This window comes from Apostichopus japonicus, chromosome 23 (assembly GCF_037975245.1).
Source record: "Apostichopus japonicus isolate 1M-3 chromosome 23, ASM3797524v1, whole genome shotgun sequence".
Taxonomy (NCBI): domain Eukaryota; kingdom Metazoa; phylum Echinodermata; class Holothuroidea; order Aspidochirotida; family Stichopodidae; genus Apostichopus; species Apostichopus japonicus.
Genome location: NC_092583.1, coordinates 6,623,242 through 6,640,486, shown reverse-complemented (window position 1 = coordinate 6,640,486; position 17,245 = coordinate 6,623,242). Strand labels below are relative to the sequence as shown.

General features: G+C 36.7%; 2 protein-coding genes across 6 annotated transcripts in view; one reads left to right on the top strand and one right to left on the bottom strand.

The window, feature by feature from the left end:
* Window positions 1-14,401, bottom strand: part of LOC139964863 (uncharacterized) — a 47,113-nt gene extending 32,712 nt beyond the window's left edge. For all 4 annotated transcript variants that reach the window (XM_071966914.1, XM_071966916.1, XM_071966915.1 and 1 more), the window contains exons 1-3: window positions 14,252-14,401; window positions 2,760-3,051; window positions 232-430 (exon numbers count right to left, since the gene is read on the bottom strand). In XM_071966914.1, coding sequence (XP_071823015.1) covers window positions 232-430; window positions 2,760-2,944 — 384 coding nt within the window. In that variant the 5' untranslated portion in view covers window positions 2,945-3,051; window positions 14,252-14,401. The remainder of the gene's footprint in view (window positions 1-231; window positions 431-2,759; window positions 3,052-14,251) is intronic.
* Window positions 14,402-16,391: 1,990 nt separating this feature from the next.
* Window positions 16,392-17,245, top strand: part of LOC139964861 (dual specificity calcium/calmodulin-dependent 3',5'-cyclic nucleotide phosphodiesterase 1A-like) — a 272,661-nt gene continuing 271,807 nt past the window's right edge. Inside the window, exon 1 of one of the 2 annotated variants that reach the window (XM_071966902.1) lies at window positions 16,392-17,233. The gene's annotated coding sequence lies outside the window, so the exon portion shown is untranslated. The remainder of the gene's footprint in view (window positions 17,234-17,245) is intronic. The other variant, XM_071966904.1, reaches the window with a different exon arrangement.

Sequence of the window (17,245 nt, the reverse complement as noted above, 5' to 3'; positions counted from 1 at the left end):
ACAAGGGAGCTATAAGCTGATGTGACATTACCAAACCAGACCAGTTTATAAAGTTGATTGTTTTAGTGCTGACCCAGAACAAGAACACATTCATGTGGAGTTATTTCATATTTGTATCTAATTGCTCCACATGGTCAAACACCACCAAGTGTAATTTACACTCAGGGCCTTTAGGTTTAAAAACTTTAATTTAATACTTTAATAATCAACTTAAAATGAGGTCACTCTTACTTCATGAATATCATCAGGCTTTACTCTAGGAGATCTCTTAATTTTCAGGTGTGGCTCCAGGACTTTTCTTCCTGCCTTCCTTTCTACTTCGTAGTGCCTGTCACACCTTGGTTTAGATCCTGGTGGTGCACTCTTAGGTGGAGGGGTGCGTGACATTGATTCACCTTCAGAGTAGAGTTGTGATGTCTCTGGTGTTGACCTGTGACATGAGTTCAAACAACAGGAAGTTCTACATAACATGCAGCAACAGTACCATACACCTGTCATGTTCAACAATTACTCTATCACAAACTGTTATTTCATCTTGCTGTTTGTTACTAATTTAGACATTGCTTATCAATATCCAAGATGCCAAGTGGAAGTGATGAAAAACATACACTAAACCCCTGACTGGGATTGTGAGCTTACAATGAGAATGTAATCAAATTGTCCATGTGAATACATACATGACGTGATCAAATTATCCATGTGAATACATACATGACGTGATCAAGATATATATACTGGTGGTTTGATTACAGGCATAGAAGGATCAAGATTGTATGCTCACAATGACATTCTTGTTAGGAATGTTGCCATGGAGATGCTCCAGTGATCTGGACAACCTGTTTGTCAATTGATATATGATGAATTATCCTTGGCCTTAATGGCAGTTTCATAGTAATGTGTACTTTGTACATATATTGTACTGCTCTGTATGAACCCGCAGAGAAGCGAGAATGCAAAAAATATGAAACACACAATGTATCTCATATAAGATGCATTCATATATTGTGGATTATCAACTGCCTAAAGTTACAGTATTTGCCCAAAATAACAAGTAACAAGTAGGCTTTGCTGTAAGCATATCAATTAATTTTAGAGATTTTGTTTTTGGAAAAGGATGTTCTCCCATGCAGGAGGAAATTTGGTAAAAGTAAGGTAAAATTGTTTTGTCCCCATTTACAAGGCATGTAACTTGAACTGTTGCAAGCACTAATGCCGCAAAATCAACAGTATGCATTCTTCACATGCTTCCAAGAGGTTACAGGATGCAAGCACCTACAGGTCTGACTCTCCCCATTAGCCACCCCTTTGCCCACCCCCTTGCCCACCCCCTTGCCCCAACCCCTTGCCCACCCCCTTGCCCCCTCACCCCTTAATTGTTTTATCATAGTTAGGTTGGTTTAATGTGTAGACACAGAAAAATGTCACTGAAATAACATCATGACACTTCTTTACCAGGATAGTGAGCAGTCAATACCAGCTGATCACTAACAAATTCTAATTCAAAAAACCCAATTTGTTTGCAAACTCACTCTGAGTAAAACTACTGTATGTAGATTATACATACTTGCAGGACAAAACACACAACTGTAATGTTTACAGTTAATGAACAATATTACAACTTGTTTATCATTAAAGATTAACACCACTGCTAAGCATGAGATTTTTTCATTCCAAACATTGGCTAGCATATTAAAAAAATGATTCTTGTGAAATGACTCTCCTGAATGGAGACATGATGCTACCATCGTTACTAGTTTCTAGTGCAGGAGGAAGATCCTAATGGGCTGTTTTCTTTGCTCACTCATACAACCAACAAGTACAGTAGTACTGTGGGATATCACCATTAAAAACATGAGCTGATTATAAAAAGCAATGCTGTTTTTAAAGAAACTTATAAATTACCATAGATTACTTTAATGTTCAGCGTAAGCCGGGGAGAAAACCTCATTATAAGATACTTACTGCCCTGTGCTTATGCAAAATAAATCTCTATGGAGGTGAACTCTAATTGCCCCTAATTCTTCATAAAGTATACAGTAGCTCAAGGTTTATAATGACTGTAAACTCACAAAAGAGATTTTAATTGAGGCACATGCTGAAAAAATACTGTAGATGTTGAGATTAAAGTTTTGTTATTCATGAAAATTGAGTTCCTATGGCTTGTCCATTCATTTTTGGAATTATCATACTGTATTTGCATGGTTTACAGATTTTGATCTCTGCTAAACCTAAATGACCTTTGACCTTCTATAGCTCTAGTCTGTTCCTACTCTCTGTTGTAGATTACAATGTTGTATTACATTACAAGCTTGTCCAAGGATTTTGGAGTTATCATACTGCATTTGCATGGTTTACAGATTTTGATCTCTGCTGAACCTAAATGACCTTTGACCTGCCTCTTTAGCTACAGTCTGCCCTACTCCCTGCAGCAGATCAATATATAACATTAGAAGCTTGTCCATGTTTTTTTGGAGTTAACATGTTTCCATGGTTTACAGACTTTGTCCTCTGTCGACCCTAAAAGACCTTTGACCACACCCACAATGGTAGGGTTTATTTACTCACTATGGAGCAACTGTGTGTCAAGTAAGACAGCAATCTGTTCTCTCATTATATTTAGCTATTACAAGCTACAGGAGTAACACAGACACACGGAACATCCACACACACACACACACATACACACAGACTTGAATGCATAGGTTACAATACCTGCCTTTGGCATGGGCAACCAAAAATGTTAATGAAAAATGTCTCACTTTGGGCGGCCATTATCATAATTCTTTGATTTCCTTTGTTTTCCCTTCTGTCTAAGTCTCATCTGCTGAAATATAGTGCTCTTGTATTTGTTAGCTTCCATTTGGTCTCGACCAGTCCATTCTCCACCCAGGGAGATGGCAGAGCCTGAAGCAGCATTTGGAGTTGTCACATTAAAATTACTCATCTTGACAACCTCTCAGGATTTGACTGCCAGTTTCACCTTACAGAGCCTCAACTTATGATAGCAAGCTGTGTTGGTGTTCTTCCATTGTTTTCCATATTTGACAAGATCTGTAAAGAAACAAGAGATTTGCAGTGCAAGTAAACAAACTATACAGAACACTGTATGTTAAAGATTCAGTAAATTTCAGATCATTTATGTAGCGAAATGGAAAACTTTCATAAAGTACAAATAAGAACTCTGAAAATACTTTGTACATTAGACCTGCTTTATACAAAAAGAAACACTAGTACTACTTCACAAGAGGGGAAACGTGTTCTAATTACAATCAATTCTTTGCTACATATTCTAGTATAGGTTCCAGAATAAAATTCACAAAGTTCTATCTTTAATAGCAATATATTGAAATATACAACCATCCAGAAGTCTTATTTCATTTTTGTCAGCTTCCAGACTGCCAATGCAGAACAGTGAATCTCTGGTGATGTTTTTATAGGTTAATTGATTGCTAGTGTTAAGCTTTGTGTCATTACCAATATATATATTTGAAACTCTGCAATGTCTATTGATCCAGCCTAGATACACTATTTCACATAAAATCATATTTATTTGTAGGAATTTACTTCAAACTGACTAGCGGTTCACCTGAACAGCAGTATCAGTAATGTCAGATGAAAGTACTGCCTACCCTTAATTTAATCTCACTCAAAAATGAGAGAGCAAATTGTTTATCTACAACAAAAACCTGTGTAGGTAAATATGAAAAGTTAGAGGGACTGATGTTTTAGGCCTAGCAGATCAAATTGTCAGACCCTCCAATATTTATACATACAGCTTACTAAAAAAGTTGAATTTCATAAGAGAACAACAGAAGAGTATTACTTGTCTAGAAGTAGACAAACATTGCTAGACCACACACAAGCAACTGTAGAGAATTACAACAGACACAATTAGAGAGAGACTGAAAAACATACTGTACTGTAGAATTCATTTGCAGGCTCAACAATGCGACAATTATACTGTATGTAGTACAGAGTATAGAAAAAAACAGATCAATGGAGACTACTTTCTCTAAAGCAATGTTAACAATGCCAACATTAACAGCATTTTCTGCCTGGAGACAGATCTCTTAATTCATCTACTCATCTCAATTAGATGAATCAAATATATCTTACAAGTAACAATTCTCAAATATGACAGTTAATTCAACAGTCGATGTTGTCAGAATTGACAAGTTAATGCCCAAATGACAGGTTATTGCAATGGTTTGCAAGGTCACAGACCAATTTAACATCTTAAGGACATTAAAATAGTCCAACACTTCACTTGTCATTCTCTCTCTTTCGCAATTAAGCGATTTCTCATCGACAAGCAAAAGTTTTGCACGAAAAAAGATTACTTTTTCTGAGCAAATTTTTGGATTCATTTAAGAGATTAGAATTTGTATTCTTGAGGTGTCTAACTGAGGTGTATTTCACAATACTGTCTCAGTAGCTTCTATGTATGAAATGTTGAGGGGGTGGGAATGGGTGGGCAGGGGGAGGAGGGGAGGGGAGGGGAGGGGAGGGGAGGGGAGGGGAGGGGAGGGGAGGGGAGGGGAGGGGAGGGGAGGGGAGGGGAGGGGAGGGGAGGGGAGGGGAGGGGAGGGGAGGGGAGGGGAGGGGAGGGGAGGGGAGGGGAGGGGAGGGGAGGGGAGGGGAGGATTCAAAGGTAACGTCTGAGATATAGCCTGTCAGAGTTCATCAGTATTCCTGGAAACAAGCGATTAGAAATTAGAAATGTACGGTGAAGAAACTGTTATATATACTTTTCATTATTTGACATACAGAATTGTTACCATCCCACTACAGGGATAAACTGAATGAATATAGACCACCACAAAAGCTTCAATTTGTTATGTTTATGTGGGCTTAAAGTATATTATGCTTATGATTTTGAAATATATATATTAATTTTCAAAATAAATCTTTGCAAAATCAAATATAAAATATCTTTATGTGCCCCATTATTTTAAAAGCAGGGACATGTCATCAAAATAAAGTTGAGCAATATTGTTGCTTGAAGGTATTAGAAAGAAAAGGGTGAATTTTCATGTTTGCCACAACAATCTTATGTGATTAGCAATTTTCAATCACTGAAAACAGAGAAATACAGCAACGGGTGATCAAGCATGTGGAAAATTTGTAATTTTAAACAAAACTTTCAAATTGTCTTGCTCACAACAGGAAACATTAAGATTTCTTTTTCAAAACATCATTTTCCAACTAAACCAGATTTTATTCAACAAGTTTCTGTTCACAATAAGAGTGACATGTGCACGTTGATCTTTCACTCATTTTAAACAAGCTGTAAAGTTGCTTTATATCCAGATTAAGCAAAAACCTGTTGATGTGGTTTATTTTCACCATGTACCAGATCTGTGTCACATTTAAACAAAAAGCTAAATCCATGGATACTTTATCTCCATGGAGCAACCCCAATAAAATCCTCTCTTAGAAAGAGCCTCATGTTTCAGTACTATTAGCTAATTAAATAGCAGACAACATCATTAGTTGAATGGAATAAATGCAATCATCCAAGCTTGCAGAGCTTCATAAAGAATTAATTCAGTTTACATAAAAGATAAACTAACAGACTGAATTTAACTACAGTATGTACAGTGATAATAAAACAGCAAATGTTGTTGGTGAAAGGTTTGCAGATAAATCCACAAATGTTTACAAGTAACAGGCACTGAGAATTAAATCCAACGATACAAGTAAAATATTCAGGAAATCGATTACTTTCTCTGAGAAAAATTTCTTTCACAATATGCCAAGCACTTTCTAAGAAATATTACATTCCCATTTTGTCTTCTCCCTCTTTTTTTATCTTGTTTTTTATTCATTTCTTTCCTTTAATCCTTTCTTTTGGTATTGGTTAAATATTCTTTAAGTCAATGACAAATCATCTGAGGGCCTCTCTTATTGACAAGATCACCTGTAAACTGATACTTAACTTTAATAGCGCAGTCACTTCAAAAGCTTCTTGACAGACATGGTAGCATAATCCCTGCAAGGTGATTACTATTAAGATATAGCTTGATGTATGTGACATGTAAGTGGCAAATGCATCCATGTCTTGTAATATTTGTGATGCAAAATAACCACTTTGCATACTTTTTCAAGTTACAGTACCTTTAACATAATGGTACATTTCTTACAAGCTATAATCACAAGGCCATATCAAACTATCATGGGGCCCAAAAAGATTAGCAAGTGCTCTGACTTCAGTAGTAAAGCCTTACTGCTACTTTAAATCTATCTTTATCAGTTGAGAGGCAGCTTTATGAAGGTCATGTTTATTGTAAAGCTTTAGAGACAACCTTGCCACAGTGAAATTTTTTTTGAGAAAGTCAGTATATATTGCTCCGTATATTTCACTAGTATACAGCACAAGTATACAGCTGAATGTTATCTATTTGAAAATCATTTCAGGCATTTTACTGGACATAGTTTGCACTGGCACAGGGACATGCCTCTTTATCTTCATAATATATAACCATAACAAAGCCACCCATATCCTTGGCTTACTTGAGGTTACTTCTTGTATTAGATTAATAGATTCCACATGCACAGGAAATGAAACCAAACAATATATTATACGTAAACTTTAGAAGCACATTTATTAATACAATTATTTTTTGTATAGATGGACAAGTCCAAGCACACTCGTCAGTCTCAAACTGTACAATGATCAAGACTATCATACCATAACACAAAATTTGTGCATGTGAAAATGTTGGAAATGCACTGCGCGAATGAAAAATGAAACAATATATGGTTGGCATAATGTTGCCAATATGCAAATTGTCTGAACAAGTTTGTAATAATAAATGTACTTCTAAAGTTTACTTCATAGTTTTGATTTATTAAGTGCTTCCTTTGGTTGAGCATTATCTCCAGTGAAGGTTTCACCTAAACCATTTTGGATTCAATGTATCTATATATTATATAGTGTTTTATACCATCAATAGGTCTCAAAGCGCTTTACAGAAGTTATATTACCCCTGGTCAATGATAACTTGTTCCAGAGACAATCCCTCCAGACGGCTGCAGTTACATACTGCGCCCAATGACAAGTTACCTCACAGGTACCCATTTAACCACTGGGTGGAGAGAGACAATTGAGATAAAGCATCTTGCCCAAAGACACAACGTAATGAACTATAGGCAGGAATCGAACCAGTAATCCTGGGATCAAGAGTCTGATGCCTTCGCCAATTGTCCACCACGCTCTTTACACATACCCACTGAATACCCACTACAATTTCAATTATATATATATATATATATATATATATATATAGATATATATATGTATATATATATATAAATGTAATTGAAATCGTAATGAGTTGGAAAATCAATAATAGTGAAAAAACTTCCAGCCTCCACCGGGGTTCGAATCCGGGCCTCCCGCTTTATATGCGGATTGTATGTCCAGAGCTTCGAAACCGGTAAGGAAGGTCGTAATTCCACCGTAGGCATTTGTCACCAATACTGGTTCTGTGTTGGTGACATATTTTGCCTTACTCTAGAGATCAAACATGATGCTAACCAACTCGAAATCAGTTGTGATTCTTTTAAAAGCCGGATCTCGAAAGCCAGACTCTGAACGTACTTTATGTTAATGAAATGAGGGTAGGCCCGTGTTCGTTTCCACTGTTCTGGATTTTCCAAATAACTACAATTTGAATTATACATACATATATAGTTATTTGTATTTTTTCACAGAGCATGAGGTAAGTCTAAAAGTGGTTCAGGAATTCAAATGGTAAATTTATATTTAGTATGACAGTATTAAACCCCTGTTCCAAGCACTCAACATCTCATTCTACATGTTGAAATATTAAATTCAACATCACATTCTACTTCACATTCTACTTCAATCCAATTAAAATCAGTGCAAATCTGTCACTTACTGTATGAAATGTGAAGTGGAAGTTTGATGGAATGTAATAATTAGTATTCCAATATACAGTACTTCAAAGAAATGTGATCACTGATACTTACTTATGCAGAGAGATTACCATTCTCGGCTAATGCAGACTATTTGCTAACTCAAATAGTAATCTAACATGCAGCCATTATTGTTTACAGAAGTCAATATAGGCTTAAAAAGATGGTATGAAGAAGTATATTTTATTAATAAAACAGGACTGTTCACCAAATTGCTTTAAAGATACTAAACAAGCAGTCTACTGTAAGCAGAAGAGGATGTACCATACTGCATCTCTGCGATCACTCAAATTTGTCAAAATAGTAATTACATGCAAGTTAATTTACAAATTCATTGTTTGTGGGACAAGTCAATGTACTGCACACACAAAAGGGGAAAAACTTCACATCTGTTTAGTAATGTTTGTATTCATCTACTGTGTGCCATTGCTTTGAAAAGATAACACTTGTTAAAAATTAACTGACAAATATACTGATTGCTGTACAGGTATTGTCTAACTAATGCTAAGTTAGACAGTTCATTTATTCCACCACTATTTTCCCTCAAATTCCCTCTACTTTCCATCACTATTTGCCCTTGAATTCTCTCCACTAGGAGACTTTCCATGCTCATGAAATGCTTTTAGCAGACATCCTTCTCATAACAATCTGACTTTTTCTCATTCAACTATTTATATTACATTTGTGCTGCTGCTACAAGAAAATAAAATGAATGAAGAAAAGTCAAAGAACCAACCAACCATTCTAGGATATTCCAATAACAATCAATTCATTATAGAATACATGTGTTTATGTAATAGCATTAATCTGCTGTAAGCTAATGTTTGTATCATTTCTAAATCATTCCGGACTGTAGTGAATTGATGACTTTTGCACACATTAGCTTTGACATGTTGGAGAACCATTAAAAAACACTGCTATCAGTTTAGGCTATATTTTATTTTTGCTAGTTTGAGAAATAACAAGTAGCTGAGCTTCATCAATTAAAATGACTGAACAATTTAGTCTAAGACATAGCCAGAGGTAGCACCAGAAGGTCCAGAGTTGTGAAGGGGGGGAGGGAAGGGTAGGGTAGGGGAAGTGGGAGGCAAGCAAACAGGTTGGGGCAGATATTTTACAAGTGCAAAAATGCATGTGCATAAAGTGCACGACACCTGGGCAGAGTGAGGGTGCAAGAGGAATATGTTTGGATCACAATAATACATGAAAGATGAATGACACATTTCTCTGGAATTTATTTCAAAGCCCTGATGGGGGTCTAGGACTCTAGGGGGAAGAGCCCCAGAAATTATAGGATTATGAGATATCTCTTGTTCTCCCTTAGCAACTGTTAAGCACAAAAACACTGAAAGAGGAATTTAATTTCTGTAGGTATTACAAGACCTAAAGCTGCTTTGCTTTCAGACATTTCTCTTGTAGCTATTTTAACTTAAACACAGAAATACATTCCAAGAGCGGAATTTAGTTTCACTGTGTATGTACAGTATTTCAAAGCCCCTTTGGGGGAGGCAGTGGTAGCATTTTGTTAGCCTAATATTACCCAAATCTTGGATGTAAGAGAGAGTATTTCAGTTTTGTTATATGTTCAGCCAACTGAGGAGAAGAAAACTAGAGGTGCAAGCATCATGATTGGGATGAGCAATTGGTAAAAATTTTGCCATCTGTGAAACTAGATTTGCTTTAGAAACAATATTAAAACTCAAATTGTCTTTTTTTCTGAGGTCTATGACATACCAAACGCTGAACTTCGGCATAAAGTCATCCTTGCATAGGAGAAGGTGTGGTGTAGCAGTTATGGTGTCCACAACACAATCATTAAGTTCCAGGTTCAAATCCTCACCAGGCACCAGATTCTCTTGACCTATTCCTAATCTGCACTTTGCAGTGTTGTAGACAAGAGTATTGGATTTACTAGTTCTGGTTTGCAAACTGTGACCTGGGGTTTGGATCTGTCCTTTCAAAGGTTTGGAAACAACTTCATTCATCATGGTTACACTGCAGTGAGGATGAATGAGGGGCCTTCACCTCTCTCAGCAATGAAAAAGTGTCAAAGGCTGAAGTACACATTCTCGTACATCAGAAGGTGACCTTAACTGGCAGGAGTAGGAACGGGTGTAACAATTACACTCCTGCCTTGTAATCTTTTACACTCATTGTTAAGAGAATGCCTGGAATAAGTCAGTGTTCATCCACAATCAACACAAAGATAGGTTTCAAATGCACAACTTTTGGCTTAACCCTTGATAATTACTATTTAACTAAACTAAATTATTTATTAAAACTAAACTTTAAGTGAGATTGACACATGTTTTGGTCAAATGGTCTACTTCAAAACCATGTAATTACTGTATCAATTACTTTTCAACATATGTAATTGAACAGTACAGTATCTATACTGTATAGTATCTGTTCTACAGAGAAGTTTAGCATTCATTTTATACAATATAATGTTCAGTAGTGTTCATGATCTTATCGCAGAAACAGCAATACCCTACTTTGTGCCTGCCGTAAATTTTTGCATAAATTGCCACTTGATGATGTTCATGAATATACAAGTACAGATCGAGCACAAGATTGTCTATTTTTATCTTGATAAAATGTCCTTCGTAGGGAACGGTAACTGCAGTAATCTGGTCAATTTCTAATCAGCTTAGCATCCAAGGTCATCAAACAGGTATATAAACTACAGGAGAATCTTCAATGTAAATTTTCTGCATCACTGGGTGAAAGCATTTAATTCCCAGGCTATGAATTCTTTCACGGCAGTAGTATGACAGTGCAATCACGAAAAAAATTCACACACTAACAACCTTTTCACTACTGCACAGACTTGAAATCTGCAATATATGCAAGTCAAAGGTGAGAATGATTGATTTATGCACCCCTCCTCTTCTCCATCCCCACAGTGGGCCAACAATTAACTTTAGGGTCCAGGAGCCAAGGATTAAATAGGCCCTTATTCAGCCTATAGATCACTGTTGAATCCAAAGTAACATCTGCTCCATTGTTTTTCAACCTCTTAACATTACAGCATGGAAGGTCCCAACTCTGTTCACTATAACATTTTAATGCCAGAAATGCTTTGAAGGTCAACTATATGCTTACATTTGGTTACAATGTACACATAATATTGCTGTGTATAGTCGGGAAACACAATCAAATTCATCAATGATACTATTAAAGTATGCCTCAATTATATTAGTATGATTTCGTGTCTTATCTGGCAAGTAGTCCCAATTTCCATCATCCTTGCAATTTTTCCTTAGTTGAGAACTTCCTTCAGAGGGAAGCAAAACAAGAGGAAAGTTGGATTATATTTCAGTAGGCAAAGTCAGAGAAAATGAAAATTTATAAAATAAAATTGTACCATTTATCTATAAACGTAATTACGAAAACTACCAACGATGCCTAACCTTGGCAGAAAGCTGGTCTACAACATCCTCAATGCTTAAATAATTATTATTGGTGTTGTTTCCCATGATCCCAGAAAACCTGTGTCCTTGACCTTAAGTTTAACATTAGGAGCAGTATGAATTAATCACAGCATTTGTAGTACCAGTTCCGGAGGCCTGGCAAACCTGTAAGGCCCCATAGGACCCAGGACTACACTACTATTTGCAGGATGTGTATAACAAATCAAAAATTGACAAAAAAATTGCTGATGCTCAATGCCGATTGGAATTAATCCTGTGCTTAGCCAGAATTTTAAGCATGGTTTGTGATATATATCTGAAAGTTATCTTGTTACCAGTAAAAGACTGATTTAGAATGAACTCACTAAGAATGACAAGGGCAGAGTAACACAACAAATTAGTGGCAAAGTTCATTGCTGCGATTTCTTTGGAATACTTTGTATTGCCCAGGAATAAAGAGTTAGATTTTGTCCTAGCCATAAAAGTATTTTTATCTTTGGAACTGAAATTTTTTACAATTAACTTTTGATGATGAAATCACAGGGTGTGTAACAAAATGTGCAGATACAAATTACCGCACAAAATTCATGGTATTCTAACAGTGATAAATTATAGTATAGTAGACAACTTATAAAGTGCCAGTAATAAAAAAACCTCAACTGCACTGTACAAAGACATTACAAGTACTCAACAAAAGCTAAGTTAAAATAGACAGTCTTTAGGCTAGATTTAAAATTAGCTAGATATGTGATACCACAAGTGTCTAAGGGAAGCGAGTTCCAAATATAGGGGCCGCAATATTCAAAGTGCCTTTAACCCATTTCAGTTTTACACCTAGGGATACGAAGCAAGTTAGCAGCGTTAGAGCGTAGTAGTCGAGTAGGGGCATAGCGAACAATGCATTTACTCAGGTACACGGGGGAGTTCCCGGACAAACAATTGTGGACCAATACAGATATCTTAAAAAGGATTCTATACTTGACTGGCAGCCAGTGTAGAGAGTATAGATTAGAGAGAGAATCTGGATTATTTCTACAAGTAATACCAGTCTCAGTTCTAGCTGCAGAGTTCTGAAGACTGCAACTTAGAAAGGTTATTTATATAAAGACGTTGCATTACTGCCACTGGAACAGTTATTGTCTGATTGAATCACAATATATCACCTATTTCCAGTCATTTTGTCCAATATTGATCAATGGTGTTTGAATTTGAAGTTCCATACATTATTTCAGTCTAAAAAAAATTAGTGTCAGTTTACATGTGACATTGAATATTTTGTGAAATGTTTTAGTCAGCAGCTTTTGCAACTTCTTGTACCTCAAAAAATCTTTGATCAATTTGTTTTTGGTTTTCCTCTGGATAAAATCTGATCAAAATTACAGGAAGTGGTACAGGCCAATGCCTAACAGGGCTCATTTTAAGAAAATTTTAAGGTTGCCCTTTGGACAAACTTGCCTTCAAATATGGTTGTCTGAAGGTTTTTGGTTGTTCCAAATGAAGCACTTGGACTTTTAAAATGGCACCCCCTGCCCCAGAGCCGTACGTAAGTAATACTAAAACTTATCAATTTGTCCTTGTGGGTGAGTACGGTAACGTTAGGCTATGCAGGCCTAGTCTATCAGCCTGAGGCTGAAGTCTTACTCTCAGTGACTAGTCTTACAGAAATCGACAAATCTTGGCTAGAACTTTAGTATAGGGTTATAGACAATTACGTGGTGTATAACACTGTTCATGATTAACCATGTTGTGTTGCAGGAATTCTCTGGTAGTGAAAAATGATTTCTGTAATCACTTTCGATCATTTCCATAGACAGAGGGTAAGCCCAGGGTATACAGCACATACATTGCAGCAACATAAATGAGCATGCGGTATGCCCACATGCACACTAAAGTACTGCATACACATTGTACTCCAGCTAGCTTGTAATACATGCGGGCAGCCGAGAGGTAGAAAACAAGCATGGTACCAGCCACTACTCACTAGGGTCTGTGCCACTGAGATCAGTGGTCCGTACTCTGCAGTGTACGAAGTATATGGTACTGTACATTTGTACAGTACGCACTTACAACTAAAGTGTAGGATGTTCCCCTCATTACGGAACATACCAAAATGTGATTTATTTCCTACCTTGTTTCTATAAATGAATGGAGGGCAATACCAACAAGCTAAGTAATTTTTGGAGAGCAGATTTTCATTTTAAAGACACTTAGGCTACGGCAAATAAGCTAGTCATCCATCGGACAACCTAAGCAGGGTTTCAGGTTGTCTGATATGATTTTTGGTCGTCTCGGATGACTGTTAAATTTAAGCCCTGCCTATAGCTATACCACTTACTTTGTTTGGTGGTAAGGATAAGTAGGCTATGTTTATTCCTGATTTTCTGTGAATTGACCCAAAAATAGACTGACAGCTACATTTTGCGTTACCTAGGCCTGAGTACCGTTATTCTGCTGGTTACTGTAGTCTACTGCCTAGCAATGTAGCATAAATAGCCAAGGCCTATCCTAGGTTAGGCCTATCTAATAAATGTTTTCCCACAGCAACTGCAAAAAAAATAAGCTTCTGCAGAGTGCTAGCAGTGTGCTGAGAAAGGTTTGCAGCCTACCGATTTAAGCCTAGTGCTTACGTAACTTACAATCATATCTGGCCATCTGTTAAATAGCGCCTACAAATACTTTCGCCCAAGTATACCATGTGATTCTTAGTTTGAGGCCTAGACTTTATGACTACTGTAGGTCCCACTCAGTCTACGTGTTAAAAGGTTAGGCTAGCAAAGGCTACGCACAGATATCGTGCAGCCAATATATTCTTGTAAAAATGTGGTGTAAGGGAAAAGCGATGAAAATTAAAAGAAGGAAGCACAAGTGTGGTTGCTGCGAGTCAAGAAAAGCCTCACCTTAAAATCAAGCAATGGATTCACATTTTTATATTTCAAAAATATAATATTAATATCGTTTGTGAAGTTCTGCATAAGCTTAGCAACGACAAACAAACTGTACAAACTGCAATTGTGGGATATATAAAGTCTCACAGAATACAAGGAACGCCGAAAGGGAAGGCCGTACGTATACCACAATAAAATGTGATTTGGACTTAGGCTGTAGGCTATATATAACGTGTTGACATATGATCTGTAAGTGAAGGGAGGAAACACTCTTTTACACCCTTGGCTTGGCATGTATTAATGACTTTCGTCTGTTCTGGATTATCCAACTCACTACATTTTCAATTATATATATATTCATTTGCCTTAGTCGTTCATTTCCATCTGGCCGTACAATCAGCGTCCTAGTGGTTAGGGTGTTCGCATATAAAGCAGGAGGCCTGGGTTCGAATCCCGGTGAAGGCTGGAAGTTTTCTCACTGGATTTTCCAACCCACTACAATATATATATATATATAAATGAAAATCGTAATGAGTTGGAAAAGCAAGAACAGTGAAAACCATTAGGCTATGGACGCTGATTGTATGTCCAGAGGTTCGAAACCGGTAAGGAAGGTCGTAATTCCACTGTTGGCGTTTGTCACCTGTATCGAACAATACTAGTCCTGTTTTTGGTGACATATTTTGCCTTACTCTAGAGATCAAACGTGATGCTAACCAACTCGAAAATCATTTGTGATTCCTAAAGCCGGATCTCGAAAGAGATACTTGGAACAGACTTTATGTTAATGCAATGGAGGTAAACGACAAGGGCAAATGAATATATACCAGAACTCCTTCCAGAACAGGTCACTTAATGTTTATTTTTGGCAAATATTTTCCTTTCATTCTCCCTTTCACTTTTATCATGTATGTAAGGAGTACGTTGGGTGTTGAACAATGATGCTTTATTAGTTGCACTAAAGTATTTTAATCATAACCCAAACTTGTATATCCCCTTCCGGTCACCACTTTCTCCATACGTGCAATAATTCTCAAATGTGAAAACTATCAGTGTACATCGACTTCGTACATAAAGCATGCATGGCCTTATAAAATTATAACTATATTGAACAACTACCGTATGTGGGACGGACTTAGGAACAATACAACATATGATACAATGATCCAACCCACTTACTTTTCAGTGATTTACATGGTTAGCCGTTCTATGGCTTCAGTAGGCCAGTGATTTTCTGCCATAAGATTGGTGAACAACATCCCATATCTCCCATTTATTTATTATTACACCGCTGAACGTGTTTGCAATGAGTTTCAATATGTCACAGTATTTCAAGCTAGGAATCAGGATGTTTGCAAAGTTGATGACTGGTGTAAATGCCGAGATAACGGCAGTTTTAACTTTATTTCCTGAAATAAATTGGCGTTTATCGATTGTTCAATTTTAAACATATATAGTTTTGAATTGAAGTGTTATATTGCAAAGATCATAACACAACTTTCTATGTTGTGAAAGTTCAAGAATACGAAATATCCTACTGGCTATGCTAACAAATCAGTGTGCAGGATCATAAGATAAATGAAGAATTAACTACATCTTGATTTAATATGCACGGAGCTGACTAGCCAAAATGCCATCGACCGACTGTAAGACATTTATGTTTAGATCATTTTAAAGTTCAATCTGTGACAGTTCAACCTCTAACGATGTAATCTGGTAAGTTGCAATGATGATAGAAAGGTTCGTACAAATAAAACTTTGGCTTATTGAATGTTATGAATTCTTCTATACACAATTCATTTTCGATGAACCTAAATAACTGGATCCCAGTGAACTAACTGAGGTGGTGCTTCTTGCTCCATTCATCCTCTTTTCTGACATAAAAATCACATTTTACCGGCAGTCGTTACAGCAGACCAGATTATACACGAAACTCCTTATACGCTTCTCATGCATGAAGCTCAGTTAAACTTATGAGCATGCCCATAAAACGGTACACAATTTGACGTCACTAAACTTGAATACCAATTTAACAATCACACACGGAGAATTTTTGTTTTCATCAATCGCTTCTCGCCTTTACCAGGACAAACTTTTTCAGATAGCGGATTTCATCGAGTCATCCGTAGTTTATGTATCGATTTTTTTGTTAAATAGGCCTATGAAATGTCAAAAATTCTCGAAGAGTGCATAGGCCTTATACCAATACAATTGTACTAATTTATCAACTTGACATTCACCAGTTTTCAATTTATCCGTCTGTTCATTACACAAAACCACTTGACCGGTTTTCCATCCATTTGGAACTTTTATTATTTCTACTCCCCCAAAGCTATACACGTTAAGCCGTCATATATACCTGTACGTCTGCAGAATTCGTATTGTGATTTTGAATATTCTTCTATTTGCAGTTCAAACAGCCTCTATATTAATCAATTGTCTCGGGATATATCCAAAAGCCATTTATTGTATTTGTCATTTCATTTTTTCTGAAGTCCTGCACAATACCAAATTAATAGTCTAGATTGCTGCCCAACGCTTACATCTATCGTGCGATTCATGCAAAATTGAATTTTATGCTGCTTACTGATTACCGATTCACTGAAATCGGGAACACGCGTGGTTTACGTATTGCACCGATATATATACATATATGTAAAGAGTGATTCTATGTACGAGTGGTGTATTATTGCGTTTACGTAGAAATTTTGCCGCTCGCTTCGAGTTGTGCTTGAAGAACGTGGACTGTGTTCTCTACTATGTGTGTATACACATTAGCAACAGGATGCTTTCAAAGTCGTTGTGTTGATTTGTTTATCTACATGGACTTGTAAGTCCTTTATTTGTGAGAGGTTATCTTCTTGTGGAATTCACCTGCTAATTATCCGCTTCTCTATTTGCTTTATCTGGTTCTTTTACAACTGATCTTCGCTGTGTGTCTTGGCCTGCTATCTTCAGGAGGGGGCAACGTTACCTTGGATAAACTATGTAATGGTAAGAGTATAT